Genomic DNA, 16,986 nt, shown 5'->3' with positions numbered 1-16,986 from the left:
GAATCGTATGCTTGAATTTTTAATTGAATTCTTTGCTTTAGAGTAAGCATGTTTCTCTATAATTACAATCACACAATTTATGCAGTAAATGCTTTAGGCCTATATGTAAATCGGAATTCATTTACATTAAAACTACATAGTTTAAAAATATTTTTCCACTCGTTGCAATTCGTAGGTAATATTTTAGAAGGATTATTATTTATGTGATCAACTTTTTTTACGTAGAAGTTTAAGTACGAAATGGCCTATGTTGCACATTAGTCATTAAAATCCTATTATATAGTTACGCTCATTACTGACTTAATTATCGTGTAACGCCACAGAGATATGTAGGTATACGTTGGAGACAAGCGTACTATGAAGAACAAATATTAGACTACCCCATAGAGATGAGTATAAAAAAAGTTGAAGTGTAACAATAGAGTAACATTGGAAACACATCTACATAAGAGGAGCACACCTTAGTTATTAAATTAAAGTGTTTGTTATATTAATAATTCAATTATATTCATAATTCAATGGGCGCCTAAGGCTTTTAAAATTACTAAAAAAAGGCTTTTATCTCCGAAAGTTTAGCTCTAAATGAAAAACTGTGAAAATTATTTTCATTTTTTGAAGTACCTACAAGTTTGCATTACTGGGAATCTTTTAGTGATATTTTTAATATTGTACTTGTACCCTTTCGAAATCCTTTGTTTCTTTCTCCTTTTTTTTGATATGCTTACTATGTTTGAATTTATAATTTTTTTTTATTAAAAAAATTTTTTTTGTCTTTTATGTATATAATATTATGTTTGTATGCCCAAAAGCATTTTTGACTGATTAGTTTTTTTCTAGTTATGCCCTTTTAAACTTCTTATAGGCCTATTATATATATATATCAGAAATAATTAGTATATGTTAAATTAAAGTGTTTGTTATGGTCATCATTTTTCAACTGGTGCCTTTGGAGCCTTACAACCTCCTAGTTTAACATAATCATTCTGGAAGCAGGTTGCAGACACTTCCTTATCCAACTGGAAAATTTACCCACATCCTTCTATAATCACCTGGAAGGACATTTAAGTCCTCTAAGCCACAGAGCAGGGATTTTTATAGGTATTATAACAGCATCAGTTGTTTATGATAGAGAAGTACTGGAAATTGATAACATATAAGTATTTATAATACGTAGTAACACCACTCTTGATACACGTGAACAAACAGTGGGAAAATTTAAACACTCTAGTTAATATGCAGTAATTTCACGCTGAAGTAATACAAACAATATAATAATATACAAGTTTTTGTTATACAATCAGTCATTAAAAATGTTTGTTGTTTCTACACTGAAACTAAGTGCAGGAGTGTAACATAACTTGTCTGGCAAGGACTTTTTTTTTATCTAGTCATTCCGATTTTTCCAACTCTTCTTCCTCTTCTTGCAGTTTGACGATGTCGAGTTTATTCATGAAGTAATATGTGGGCTGGCGTCCTTTCTGAAAGAAAATATCGGAAACATACAGTGATAGGTTTGACCACTGGTATAATATAATTAAATATGATAATTGGGTAACATTGTTGGAGGTGGTTGTAGGGGTTGAAGTCATTGCTTTCATCATCAATTACACTCACATCACATACAGCATCGACAAAAAAAGGCGACTCCAAGGCCCTGCGCCGATGTTTTTCATTTTAATTTTTGTTGTCTGTCTAGACTTCTTTTTTAAAATATGGACTTAAGTGGGAAAAAAGAAAATTAAAAATTTATTATCATGTCAATGAAAGTGCCAGTTAATACAAATTTCAATTCATGATTTCGTGTTAGAAATTTTTTTTTTTAAATATTTTATTGCCACATATAATTACGTGATTCCACCAGAATTTGATCGTAAGCATATATAAAACTGACCCAAAGACAATTTACCGAGAAAGAATTTCAACATTTCTTAAGGTAAATAAGCAAAACCATCGTCGAAATATAAGTTCCAGTTTGGCTTCAAATTTTGTTTGAAAGAGTTTTTTTTTTTAATTTGGGAAGGGGGAAGGCCTCTCTAAAAGTAAAAAGCCCATGTCCATGCAAAGTCTAGGGTCGCCACTGGGTTGTTGTTACTTGTTGAAAAAAACTGCTATCAATACAAAATGCAGAATTCTGCTAGTAAATGCGACATCGGTAATCTTACGTTCATATGCTGGCCTCCTTCCACTAGACAATTCGTGCAGTAAATTCTTGTTCTTACGCGCGGGAAACATGGCGGACGTTACCGATGGTTTGTAGATTATCTCGAGACACTTCTGCCATCACCATCTGTAAACTGCATCGTTGCTTCATCTGAGTCTCATTTCAGAAATGACGTTTCCAGTAGAGGTGGGTTGCAGAGTATCAACATTCTACTTTGTAACTGATACATGCCTGTATCAGGTACTGCAAACGAGTACACTATTCAAGTATCAAGTACTTTAGTATCAGTTTAGAATTCGCCTAAAACAACACCACGGCCAATGTGCGCAGAACCCGATCGCAGATGACGGTCACTTGGGCGGAGCTTGTGAAAGGGGAGGGAGCGGCACGACAAATAAGGGATAAAGAAGGGAAAGAATGTAGGGGAGGAAGCGCAGGGGAAGGCGTTGAAGGAGAGGCGCAGAGCGAAATGCCTCCATTTCAATTCGTCTATTATAGTTTTCTGTATGTTCGCTGCATTGTCAGAAACACAGAGTAAAATTTGTTTTCTAACCTCCATTCTTTTGCTACACGACTCAGTTCCTGGGCTAAGTGAGCACTGGTGTGGGACTCCGAAAATGAACAACAATCTAACACCAAATAAATCAATCTGAAATTTCAATCTATGAAATGACATGTCACTGCCATGAAACTTTCAGTATTAACAGAAGTCCAACAATCTGTTGTTAGTGTGACAGAACTAATTTCAGTGGTTGTTAATATTTCTTGAATGCTATTGTACACATCATAAGCAGCTGGTAACAATGTGTTTGTTATAGTTTTCCTACTTGGCAATGTATACGACGGATTTAGTGCATAAACAAATCCTCGAAACCCTCCGTCCTCAACAACCGAGAAAGGTTGAACATCTACAGTAAATAAATTTAACAGCTGGTCATCAATTTTCTTCTTAGCAGAAACAGAAAGTTTTTTTACAACAAAATCACTTACTTTACAGTCATGCACATTGGTTCTTTCCAACACAGCTTGTTTGGGAACCGACGAACTGCTTGTAGAAGGAATTCCTATATCTGGCCGAATCTTTTTTTGGCTGAGGTACGGTGTCGTATTCGCGATGTCTGGATCATCGCTCCTACTTCTGGACAGTGATAGTGATGTTAAACTATCTTGATTCTGATCAGGTAACTGTACAGTTGGATGTTTACGTTTCAAATGTTTCTTCAGATTAGTTGATGTATAACTCAGTTTTTGTTTACACAAATTACACTTGGCAAACTCATTATTTTCCGTGAAAAAATTCCACACAAATGAAGTCTTTTTCCTGCACTTATCCATTCCTTATTTCACTATAAAGATACTAACTACAAAGCATGACAGCCCGCAACAATGTACGTAGTAATACACGGCCAGGACGAACTGCAGTGAATGTTGAACTGATTGATACTGGCTGTATTAGGCGGGCATGAGCATAAAAGAGGTAGAGAATTACCAGGCGTGATAAATAATGTATCAGATTCTCCTTACGGTCGTACGATCTGCGTACGCGGAGCTTTTATTTTTACTGTTGGAGAGAAGTAAGAACAGGGAGGGGAGGTTGCAAGGGAGTGAGAAATACTCCTTTAACGTCGGAAAGGGGGGAATGAAGTATGACTGGGGGGGGGGGGGGGGGGGGACTGTAGATTACGAAAGGCGTGGAAAGAGAACACCGATACTTTTTTACGCTGGTGATGACGGCACAGAGGATGTGTAACCTGTAACGAGAATGCTGATACCTTGTTGCTTCCTGGGACCGCTATGCTCTAGCTGATACAGAAGTATAAGCTACTTGTAACTAGTACATTACTGTATCAGAAACAGGTTGGAACAGATACCGAAAATTGCTGTAACAACCCACCTCTAGTTTCCAGACTATGTCCTCAATTACAAGCCGAGTACGGTATTTATTTTGTTTAACTGCCCGTGATAAACAATTCTCACCAAATGCAGTGAACATACATTACCCCAGTCCAGCTGTAGACACAGCCCACTCCAGCTTCTAGTACTATAAACACTATTGCTTATTTCACATAATATCAAGAAGTATTATTATTGTGTTTAACGAGTGTTTAAACACCTTACCTGAACTTTATCAACTTATAAACGCGTCTATTTAATTAAATTTACGCTAACACCGCAAGTGAACATGTGACGAAATCAAAGCGTTCTTTTCAATTATTATTTTTTTTTTCTAAATAGACATGCTTTTGTATTTAAATGTTGAGAGAAACTGAGGATGCCGCAGGTTGTGCAAGTATGTCTGTAGGCGTTATTTACTTCGTCGACAGTTTTGTGTGCTTACCAAATCCTTGGCAACCCTCTTTGCTCCGGCCTTGATGAGGATCGTGCTGATGGACTCAAACTTCTCCAGCCCCATCGCGTAGTGAAGTGGAGTCCTTTCCAGCTGGAATGCATCAAAATAAGCACATGTTTGTAAACGGCAGTTATAGTGTGCACGCTATGCTACCATTTGTAACGCCCCTCGTGCCCTAAAATAAGATTATTTTAAATGTATAAAAAAAGTCCTAGGAAACAGCTGAGCAAAATTATAAAGAAGAAAAAACAAGTTGTTATAGTTGTGCATGTGCGAAAACCTTCCTTCTTTTGTCGGCTTGGGAGGATGGGGGAGGACGGGGGTTAAAGAATGTGTTTATGTGAGAATATTAATTATGTAAAACATCTAACCAAATATTACTTTTAATTTTAAAACAACAACAAAAAAATTATTCATTTACTGCGCAAAGGTGGATTGTTCGGACGTGTGCTTCGGGGAGAATGAATGACTCACATCAAGGGTGTTCATTCCTTCCCCCTCCCTCTTAAAACCTACAATCGTTCCCCCTCAATAAAACATACTTACCTAGGACTTTGAATTTGAAAGTGTTCAACCACGTGGTCCGGAGGACCTAACTCAGAAAAATTTGAAAATTTATTCGTCAAATAGTTTTTTAATGCTTAATAAATGTTAACTTTTTTATTTAAAGTTTATTTATTTTTGAAGTTATACTTATATAGGCACGTTATGAAAAAAAATGAGAATGCATTTTTATGATGCGTGCACAGCATGCACCAAAAAAATTGACAGGATAGAATAAATGAAATATAATTAAATTTATTTATATAAATAATGGTGATATAAATTGTGTTTATAAATTTTTCAAAGTGCTATTTACATAAGCGAGCTTATGTTCCCGTATGTATAGTTTATTCACAACTACAAATTATCAGTTACTATAATTTAATAATTATTTTTTGTTACAGTAAATTTCTGAATAGTTCAGTGTCTTAAACTGAAGAGAAGTATAACTTACGACCCGCGTACATTAAGTACATACACCAAATTATTCTTAAAACCTTCCCCCCTTCCCCAACCAAATGTTTGAAATCATCTCCTTCAAGTGTATGAAATCGCCTCCCCCAAGTGTTTGAAATCGCCTCCCCCAAGTGTTTGAACTCCCCTCCCCTCCCCTCCCCACCCCACCCACAAGTGTTTGAACTCCCCTACCCTCCCACAAGTGTTTGACCTCCCCTCCCCTACCCTCCCCCAAGTGTTTTAACTCCCCTCCCCTCCCACAAGTGTTTGACCTCCCCTCCCCTCCCCTCCCCCAAGTGTTTGAACTCCCCTCCCCTCCCACAAGTGTTTGACCTCCCCTCCCCTCCCACAAGTGTTTGACCTCCCCTCCCCTCCCACAAGTGTTTGACCTCCCCTCCCCTCCCACAAATGTTTGACCTCCCCTCCCACAAGTGTTTGACCTCCTTTCCCTCTGTCTATGGAGGTTTTACCTGGGCCCAACTTATCTAGTTTTAGTCTAGAATTAAGAGTGAGGGGAGTTAGTCATGGCGAAAACGTCTGCCATGGCTGGCCCATCCCCTCCTAGCACATGATGCACGTGACCTTTTCTGCATGGTTAAAAACCCGCATGTTTAGAGCGTATAGGGCTTGCCCTGAGACGCACTTAGAGTCTTCCCTACCTAGACCCCTCCCTTACACACTTAGTTTTAACTTAGGTTAGGAAAAAAAAAAAAAACGTCCCCTCCCCTCCGCCGAGTGCTGGAACCACCCCCGCCCCGGGGCGCGGCTCACGTTGTCGCCGAGGCGCAGGGTCTGCGGGAACTCGCCGGCCAGGAACTGCACCACGGGCTCGCGCTGGCGCAGCACGGCCACGTGCAGGCAGGTGCGGCCGCGCCGGCTCTTGCCCACGGCCAGCAGGGTTGCCTTGCCGCCGTCTCCCGGCAGCAGGACGGCCCTGACCCGCGCCAGGTCGCCCGCGCGCGCCGCCTCGTGCAGCTGCTCGCGCCGCTCCTGCGCAGCCACCCCGCCCCTTCTCACACACGTGAGAGTCAAAACCCGGAGATCCCCGAAGTTCATGCTCGCTTCCCCCCCCCCCCTCCAACCCGTTCTATCTCATTGTATAAACCAGTGTGGCATTAAATTTTGCGGTCGATTAGGATAGCTTAGCTACATTATAAATACCTACTTTAAAACATTGTGGATGGTTGGTTATATGAAATACTGTAAAATCATTTTATGGTTGCTTAACAAATAACTTGTTAATATGTAGCTATCCAGGACCAGGAAACCGTTTACATGATTTCACAGTATCTATGTAGCTATCCTAACCAAATCAACCGTCCACAATGTTTCAAAGTATTTATAATGTAGTTAACCTAACCTAATTGACCATTAGTTATCATGAGTTACAATGAACAAAAAAAAAACCAGAAGATGCACGATCGGTGGTTTGGCTCTCTCGTCCGTGAAAAGAAGGCTTCCCCCTGTCCAACACCCCGCCGTTCAGGCGTGCCACACAGCCACGCCAAGCTGTGCTCACTGGGTCGGCGACAACATCTCTACGTGTTCGGTTCTCGGCTGTTTTTGATGACATGTCGCTGACTTCGCGCATGCGCAGGTAAACAAAGCGTTTGCATTTTTGTGAAGTTTAATTTTTCTCCATGTTATGCTTTAAACTGTCAAGTCGACGGAAACAAGGTTTATTGAAAGATTACGAAAATAATCCATGTTTATGGAATAAAAAGACATGGAAGAATATAGAAGGCAGGATATGCAGGACAATGACCTGGCATTTGATTCCAAGGGGATGTTATCAAACTGAGTTTAATTAGTCATGAAATTTGGTTTGAAATGATGAAATTCTTCAAATTCTTTAGTTTTAGTTTCACTGGCTCGCCTTCCGGGTCTCTGCCGTGTCAGGTCCAGAGAATTAAGGTAGAGAAATGAGTAAAAAAAACCTAATGACGCCACATTGGTTTCAATAACTGAAATATGCCATATTTGTTTCAATAACTAAAAGACAACTTAATATTTTCACCAACTAAAAGACACCCAGTAGCGGATCCAGAGGGGGGGCTAAGGGGCTCAAGCCCCCTCTGAAAGCATCTGGGTCCATTATTGTTTTAGTGTTTACCTTGATAAAGCCTAGCCTCAGCTAAGTCAAGCCCCTCCCAAACCAAAATCCTGGATCCGCCACTGAAGACACCATATTGGTTTAAATAGCTGAATGATGCCATATGTTTTTAATTTTTTTTAAGAACTAAACGACACCACATTGGTTCCAACATTTTTAGTTTAGGCCATACCTAATTGAGATTGTTTAATATTGGAAATTAGCTTCCTTTAAGGTAGAGATAGAACATTAAGAGATTTTTTAAAGCATACAATGTAGTGTGTATTGGCGGTATTGCTTGCCATCAGCCGCGGTTTGGGCGGGTCTGGCGATGCTTGTGCTGGCTTGTGCTAGCCTGCGTCACGCTAGCTCTGTCTGACCGAATGCTGTATTCGTGGGTTGACGGCCCCCGAACAAAGTCATCACGTACTTAAAATTCTATATGTGAACGCTGGAACTCCAAAATTCTACTATTACATAATATTTTAATTTGACAATCACTTTTTTTTCTTTTAAAATTCAATTATAAAGAGGAAATTGCTCATAAAAATTCATATAGATGCTATACTTGGTCCCTTCCTTCACGAAATCCTGGCTACGGCCATGTCAGACATCATCACAGTGCAGCCAACACAACTGATCTACTCCTCGCCGGAATGCAATGGTCGTCGGTTGGGAAGTGGCGCCGTAGCGCACTGCGTACCTCGAACGGCGCGATGGACTGGAGAAATGCCTGCGTGTCGGGCAGGGATCTTTCGGCTACGACTTCGATGATAGATCTGTTGTCTTCGTCTGTCACGTCGAGGATGTGGTCGTAGCCTTCGAGCATCAGTTCCAGCAGCTTCTCTGTCTCACCTGCAAAGTGTTCGGAAAAAATTTTTTTAAAAAGTGGTATGCGTTACTTTGTTTTTGAAGTGAAAACTTATTTAGCCGCGTTGGGCGATTTTTGGTAGGGGCTAAATTTATGGGTTCGCGTCATCGACATGCTAGCAGGGACGTAGCCAGGGGGGGGGGGGTTAGGGGTTAACCCCCCCCCCCCTTAGCACCAAATCTTTAATTAATTTCTTATTCATCACTCAAACAAATTTGATATTAAAATTAATAAAAATTTTACCATTACAATATTAAATTTAAGTACCGAAAACTGCTAAAATAGCACTATTTTACACCTTAAAATCCACATTTTCCCGGGGGAGGACCCCCGGACCACCCGCTTTAATACGGGGGGTGGGGGGGGGCATGCTTCTTAACACCCCCCATACACAAATCCTGGCTACGCCACTGCATGCTAGTGACGTGTTGCGCCAGACTGGCGAATCGCAGTGGCCTGTGTACATGTATACGCACATAGACACTAATACATTCTATATACTCGACTGCATCATGTGCGCGTTGGACTCTTTTTTTGGATGGGTAAAATCTTGTGAGTTCGCATCACCGAGACGCTGTAGTAGCAGTAAGTGAAGTTAATTTGACCACGTGAATACATGACCTAGGTCTGACATCACTGGTAAGTCATAGCTAGGTATTGAATTTTTACGTAATTTTGACATACCACTGACATCTGTTGTGACTAAAAAATGATGTATGGATAAATGATAATCATGCTGAAATCGTACTGATATAATACCATAATCATTTTGTTACGTACATTTGATGTAGAAATGATGTCATATTACACGTTTTAAAACAAAGTTTTAAGTTTTCACTTCTGTTGACAGTCCCCACGGATGTATTCATAGCCCAGCTCAAGCTAAAAGCGGAAGTACAATAGCTTGTCGGTCACGTGTCCGTCAAGAGTACGAAGTTGGGGGAGCCTTCTTTTCACAGACGAGAGAGCCAAACGCCCGATCGTGCATCTTCGGGATTTTTTGTTCATTGTAAAAGGTTAGGTTAGCTACATTATAAATACTTTAAAATATTGTGGACGGTTGATTGGGTTAGGATAGCTACATTAAAGATACTGTGAAATCATGTCAACGGTTTTCTAGCCCTGGATAGCTACATATTAAAAAGTAATTTGCTAAGCAACCAGAAAATGATTTTACAGTATTTTTAATGTAGCTATACTTACCTAATATAACCAACCATACACGATGTTTCAAAGTATTTATAATGTAGCTAATCTATCCTAATCGACCGCAAAATTTAATGCCACGCCGGTTTATAGAATGAGATAGAACGGAAAAAAAAGTGAGCATGAACTTCGAGGGACTTCGGGTGTGGCTCTCTCGTCTGTGAAAAAAAGGCTTGCCCAACTTCGTACTCTTGACGGACACGTGACCGACAAGCTATCGTACTTCCGCTTTTAGTCTTGAGCTGGGCTATGAATACATCCGTGGGGACTGTCAACAGAAGTGAGAACTTAAAACTTTGCTTTTAAAACGTGTAATATGACATCATTTCCACGTCAAATGTATGTAAGAAAATGATTATGGTATTATATCAGTCAGTGGCGTGCCTAGGATTTTGCTCTGGGGGGGGGGGGGGGGTCAGGCAGAAAGCTAGGGCCTTTCCGGGGGGCCTGGGGGGTATGGAATACTCCCCAGCTAGGCGGGGGGTCAGGGGGTCCTCCCCCGGGAAAATTTTGAAAAATAAGTGTTCAATATTGCTGATTTAGGCTATCTAAAAATACTGGCCGTAACTTCATAAAAGTCAGTTTTATGAAGTCTAAATATTTATTTTTTTCATTTTATGAATTTAATATTAAAATATTTTTAGCCCTGGGGGGGGGGTGGGTCCGGTCCCGCCCGTCCCCCCCCCCCCCCCCCCCCCCCCGGCGCGCCCCTGATATCAGAACGATTTCAGCATGATTATCATGTATCCTTACATCATTTTTTTTTAGTCACAACAGATGTCAGTGGTATGTAAAAATTCAATACCTGGCTGTGACTTCTGAAGGGACGGGGGCCTACCTCTGGCGGCCATGAAGAGAACCCAGCGGTCGATGTCGCGCGCGTTCTCCGGCAGGCGCGCCTGCAGCGCCACGTCGCGCGCCGTGCGGCCCAGCGCGTCCCTACAGCCCGGGTTCACCTGAGCCTCGTCCAGCAGCTGCAGGAGTGCGCCACGGCCGTGCGTGCGCGCCGCCGCGAAGTGCAGCATGCTCTGGCCGTGCTCGTCCTGCGACACACGCCACAGTCCAGCCACTGGGAAGCAGTCACACTGCTACCCTCATGATGGCCTTCGCCTTCGACGCCGCTGCAAGCCAGAAGAAGAAAAAAAGAAAGAAAGCAACTCCACTGTGGTTGCATAATTTAATTTTCAAAATTATGTGCCGGCTGCAAGAAGACATTTATGAATGTGACGTCATCGCTAAACAAGAATCTTCCCTCCTCCCTCCTCTCCTTCTTATTGCCCCCTCCCTGGTGGTCTGTACTGCCTTCCCTCCTTTTCCCCTACTCCAATCTTCTCTATGCGCTAGCGGCCGGTCGCCCTGGTAGTTGCAACGGCTGCCTGATGTTCTTATTATTTTAGGTTCGAACGAGGCAACATGTAAAGATGAAAAAAAGGAGAGTTCCCACAAATAAACGTTGATGGTGCGGCATGTTCGGGGTGTTATCTGACGGGAGTCGCTCGACGGGGAAAACTGGGAGCGCAAGTGCGCCGTCGAGCTCGGCGACCGGGGACTGACCCGCTCCGTGGGCGCGAAGGCGCTGCCGGGGATGTCCGGGCTGGGCGGGGCGGCGTCGTCGCCGTCCAGGTCCAGGTCCAGGTCCTGCTCCTGCTCCTGCTCCTGCTCCTGCTCCTGCGGCGCCTCGACGCCCGGCGCCGACGTCAGCAGCACGCGGGACTCCTGGAACCAGCGCGAAGCCGCTCCTTCACGTCTGGGGACGGCACTCATACATCGATATAACGCAAATATCGATATATTGCAAATATCGATATATCGCAAATATCGATATATCGCAAATATCGATATATAGCAAATACCGATATATCGCAAATATAGATATATCGCAAATATAGATATATCGCAAATATCGACACATCGCAAATATCGATATATCAATTTCAAAATATCAAGAATTTGGTATCGATAGTCTAGTGCCTAATTTTTTAATATTCGATATTTCGTTCCGATTTTATAGAATTTTAATAAATAATATTTCTCTCAAGGGGGGAAAACATTATTAAAACTATAAGTAATTAATTTTGGGCAGTAAAAAATATTTAAGTAGTAATCTTTAAGGTAATGCCGCAAATTGTGTTTTCAACTACTACATTTCTTGACGCGAATCGCACATAGTTTCCGCACTTGCTGCTGTGATTCGCTGCTGGTTCAGCTATGTCGGCCATTTGCAGACAGAAATTTTAAAACTATATAATGAAACTGCTAGGATAAAAGTGGTAAAGACTTGATACAATATTAAAACACGGCTTTGGGCCTGAATTCCGATTACCTTTGTCTTTTTGTGAACCTTGATTTCTCGCCATCTGCCACAGATGACAGCACCGTGGGTACACATTTCCGTTCAATCCACGAAGTTACTCCTACCAAATCCATATTTCGAGAGCTAAGATGTTAGACATCAAAAATTGCTTAACTTAACTAGACGTAGGCTACTCCTTTAGTTTCGAGTTACTTAAACGTTCAAAATAGTTCATAAAACTTTTATGTGAAACAATTTATAATAAGAACGAAACGAGGTCATAAAACAAAAAAAAAATAGCATTACTTCATTAGTAGACAAAACATGACCCTATTCAAATTTGTTGAAAATCTCCAAACATACAAAAAAAAATTCTGAAACTTTTTTATAACCACAACCATCGCAAAAGGTGAATAAATTTTTTAATGCCTAGCTTAAGTGAATAAATGGATAATACTATGTAATTTTAATGGAAGTTTTTACTAATGGTACATTACAGAACCTAGCTACTTGCATGTCGAAATCTACCTGCGCCTTTAAGCTGAGACAATTTTTTTTAACATATAACGTAAGTTCATTATATATATATATATATATATATATATAATTGGTAAAGACTGATGTCTAAAGCTAATGTGTAAACAATATATAGTTTATATTTATTTAAAAGTGCCATTTTTGGTGAGAATCACAAATAGAAGTAAAATAACACTAATTTGAAGGGACGATTTTTTTTAATTTGTTGACAGATTTTTCAAATAGAACTATGTTGTTTTTTTAAAGTCAGAATCTTCTATCCTGTCATGGTGTCTGGATTTTCTTTGTGCGATTTTCCAAGATCATTTCTGTCTTCGACGTATTTTGTGCAGCCAAAAATATTTTTGGTAACATCTAATTTATTATTTTTGTTAGGAAATATCAAGGATATTTGAGTCAGGTTTCACTATTTTTACTTTGTTCTTTACATAAACTTATCCTCCAGTGACATGGTAAGGGGCAGTAGCTTCCAAGTTGAAGCGCGAAGAGATATCTACCTGAGTTCCAACTCTTGATTTGTTCCTGTTGGCATAGTTGTACAGATACGCAGCGAGGTATGCGATGGGATCTCTCGGACGAGTAGTGGCTATTTCCGTGAGTCCTTTCATCAGAGGCTGTCCCAGGGCTGACAAAAGCATAAAAATACATTTCATTTCGGAAAATTCTGTTACATTAAATTCATAACAAGTCCTAAGTTTATTACTAAGTTTCAAATTCTATAGCTTTATTATTTTATTTGTTTTAATGATGATTGTTCATTGTATGTTTGTACCAAATATGTTGAACATGCTAGCTACCAAAATCTGTAAAAAAAAAAAAAAAAAAAAAATTGATCTGTTTTGCAAAACTCCGTGACCCCGGAGAAACCCCCGGAATGGCCTCCGCATGGGGAGTCCTAAGAAAAGTAACGGGCTCCCCGTTTGGAAACCACCATGCTAGGTTTTTTTTTTAACACCCACCGTTTCTTTAGTAGCCTGACTTGTTACAAGGGATTGTATTCCTACCAGAAAAATGTCACCATATTGTCTGGGCAATCCGCCTTGGAGGAGCCGGGGCGCGAACCCGGGTCCTACAAGTCACAAGGCAGGCGCTCTACCCCAGAACCAGAGTGGTAGAGAGGCGATGTGCGACCTGCTTACATTTAATATTCAAGGGAAAGTTATATACTGCATAACGTATGTAACTGGGTTTATTTATTAATTAAGTGAATTAAATTAATTAATGAAACAGAGATGTCAGTTTAAGGAAAACTGAAAGACTCGCTAACATTTTTTTTGACGTGATAACGTCTTATAAATCGATGAGCGCCGGCTGCACGCACTATTAGGCATGACGCATTGTCACGTTCCGCCCGAGCCGAGCGTGCAATAACCGGCCAACCACCGTGCGAGAAAATCTTATATAATATCAAACAGGTTTGTTCGTGATTATATTTAAACAAATTATTTAAATTAAATTTGCAAAAACTGTAAATAATATTTGAAAATTAAAAAAGTGCGGAATTTTTCATCAATGTTATCTTATAACGTTATCACGTAAAATTATCGTCCGTATACTGACTTTACAGACAACCCCCCTTTTTTATGGACTTTTTGAGTAAACAATCGTTTTTAGAGTCTACGGACTATGAATTTTTTTTAAAATTTAAAATCACGAACAAAAATTGGTTGTCTGTAAAGTCGGTTTACGGACGACAGTTTAACGTGACAACGTGATAACAAAACATTGATTAAATGATTGCATACTTGTATGAAAAAAATTGAATCATTTTTACTGAATTATCACTATTTTGTATGGATACAAAGAAGGAGTGAAATGAAATATACAATTTAATTGATAAATTTACTTTTATTTGCACTTATTAATTCAAATATGTTTATTACTTTAACGAAGAGATTATTTTAACTATAACTTTTATACATGTTTGCTATTTAACTTCTTCCTATCTGTGTTATTCTGTTAAGGATAGGACGATAACAGGAAAAGTAGGAAACGAATGGGAGTGTTTTAAGTTTAATGTGCCTCCTCGAAAAAGTCAAATCGATGGTTGTTACAATCGAGTGGAAGAGAGATAGATGCGGCGCAAGCGTACAATGAGCGTAATGGGACAAAGCGTAACGGGACCAAGCGTAACGGGACAATGTGCGTTACGGGACACTTTTTCGTGCGTGCAGCCGGCGTTCATCGATTTATTAGACGTTGTCACGTCAAAAACAGGAAATTATAGAAACACCGTAATTGAGTATAGCTCCCCTAGAGAAATGAGCTGCAACTCACCGGAGGCGAGGTAACGGCCTTCGTCCGTCCAGATGACTGGGACTTCATCCCTGGAGTCGGAGCGGGCAGTGGGGTCGCCTGCAAGGAAACAACCCCGCTTTGCAGCCCCTGCTTACACCGGCCCACCTCAGCACCGTGCAGCTACGCTTCCGACACCAGTGAAGGAAGGCCACACGATCAACGCTCTTAAGGGGGTGCCTCCCATTTCAGGTCTTGATTTTATATTTACATTAATCACTGATCAAATTTTAGACTTTTTCAATTGTTTAACTTTCACAAAATGAAAAAATATATCGTCTGTCATTTGTAAGAAGGGGCTAACCTACAAAACATAAACTTTTCAGGAGAGCAGAAAAACAAAATGAGCACACTGTAATGCATCACTGTATTTTAATTATTTATGGTTAGCCCCTGTCATATCTTAAAAACTATTAGAGATACAGTTATCCCCTTCTTACAGACCATGAAGGATGAAAGAAAACATGTATTTCTGCAGTTAACTCATTTTCAACAAAAATGTAAGATGGCCCCTTCTTACAAATGACAGACGATATACAGCACATACTTTTTGCATAATTAGATGCTAAAGTTACATTTTTAACATTTATGGGGCTGTACAAATAAGGAGAATCTAATTTATTGCAGAACTGAAATTTTCTATGTTTAACTGCAATGCCACTGGCTACTTCATGATGTGGTTTGCATTTCTATCACAAAAACTCATTTCCTGTTTCTTGGTTGTCAAAATCATAACAAATTTCAGAATTTGGAATGCCAGGTAAAATTAATTTATATTTTCTGAAAGAAATTCAAACCATTTCTTGAAGTAGCCAGTGGCATTGTAGTTAAACCTAAATAGTTTCAGTTCTGCAATAAATTAAATTATCTTTATTTGTACAACCCAAAAACGTTAAAAATGTAACTTTGGCAGTTAATTATGCAAAACGTATGTGCTGTATATATTTTTCATTTCGTGAAAGTTAAACAATTGAAAAAGTCTACAAGTTTATCTGCAATTACTGTAAATATAAAATCTGGACCTGAAATGGGAGGCACCCCCTTAACAGCTGAATTTTACAGACGCTACGCAGACTTGTTTTTTGGCCTTGATAAAATACTTTGGGATAAAATTGGACACATCAAGGAACCTAAATAACAGAATTTTACTATGCAGGACAAAAAAAAAATATTTCTGTACAACTTAAAATTAAAAAAAAAAAAAAATATTTTTTATCTAGTACAACTAATGGAATAATTTAAGAAAAAATTACATTTCACGATTTATAATTATCGTAATAGTTTTCAAGATTGTAGTCATTTTTTTTGTTGTAGGCAACAATTATCTTGAAAAAATATAAAAATTTACACGTGGAAGTACTACTAAAACACTCGCAGATTAGTGCTTAAATATTTTTTATTGGATTTATTTTGAGCTTGCTTCTTAATTTCCAGTTTGTTACAAATTGATCACGCTCGCACTATGCTAACGGCACACATACTGCATTGCTGACATGATGCATGCTTGTAATTAATCATGTTGATGGTAAAATTCATAATCTAACTAATTTTGAATGTCAATTTTAAGTATGGAATATACTTCGAGATTGTTTCTTTAATAATAATAATAATAATAATAAAACCATTAAGAAAATGCAGCTCATGACTACTGACTCCTATAGGTTTGAAAAACTACCTGTTTCACTCATTGAAAAATTTTCAATGCAAGAAATATTATTTGTTAGCTACTGTTTGTACATATTATACATAGTTATTTCACATAATAAATACAAGCAGTTTTTTTTAAAAATGTATATATTTCCTCTGACAGACATGTATGTTATTTATATAAAGATTAGAAGTAAATAAAAATAATGTTCCCAAAACTCGGGGGAAAAATATCTACAAATAGGATTGAAAATTGAGTATACGCTCAGTGAAAAATAAGTATAGGACACCAAAAAATATAACAATAATAACAATATTCTAACATTCTGGCTCTACACCACCACCATGGTTTCCTGACTTCAAAAAATTCTGGAAAATGCTTTTTTATTTAGTTTTTTTAAATACAATTTCTAAGGTAGAAACTTCATGAAGCTTCTATTGAGAAGGTGAAAGCTATATTATATAGGCAATTCATTGCCAAAGCTAACTTCATTCTGTTTCTAGTATCTATAATAATATAACATAAATGATGGCA

General features: G+C 39.1%; 1 protein-coding gene across 3 annotated transcripts in view; it reads right to left on the bottom strand.

Annotated features, from left to right (window-relative positions):
• Positions 1-1,176: 1,176 nt before the first annotated feature.
• The window catches only part of LOC134534157 (uncharacterized), a 70,198-nt gene continuing 54,388 nt past the window's right edge, over positions 1,177-16,986 (bottom strand). For all 3 annotated transcript variants that reach the window (XM_063372290.1, XM_063372289.1, XM_063372292.1), the window contains exons 17-24: positions 14,787-14,864; positions 13,007-13,134; positions 11,234-11,395; positions 10,518-10,722; positions 8,306-8,457; positions 6,282-6,500; positions 4,500-4,601; positions 1,177-1,478 (exon numbers count right to left, since the gene is read on the bottom strand). In XM_063372290.1, the coding sequence (XP_063228360.1) occupies positions 1,389-1,478; positions 4,500-4,601; positions 6,282-6,500; positions 8,306-8,457; positions 10,518-10,722; positions 11,234-11,395; positions 13,007-13,134; positions 14,787-14,864 (1,136 nt within the window). In that variant the 3' untranslated portion in view covers positions 1,177-1,388. The remainder of the gene's footprint in view (positions 1,479-4,499; positions 4,602-6,281; positions 6,501-8,305; positions 8,458-10,517; positions 10,723-11,233; positions 11,396-13,006; positions 13,135-14,786; positions 14,865-16,986) is intronic.

Source organism: Bacillus rossius, chromosome 7 (genome assembly GCF_032445375.1).
Source record: "Bacillus rossius redtenbacheri isolate Brsri chromosome 7, Brsri_v3, whole genome shotgun sequence".
Taxonomy (NCBI): Eukaryota; Metazoa; Arthropoda; class Insecta; order Phasmatodea; family Bacillidae; genus Bacillus; species Bacillus rossius.
Note: the sequence above shows the minus strand (reverse complement) of the source record. Positions and strands in the feature narration are given on the sequence as shown.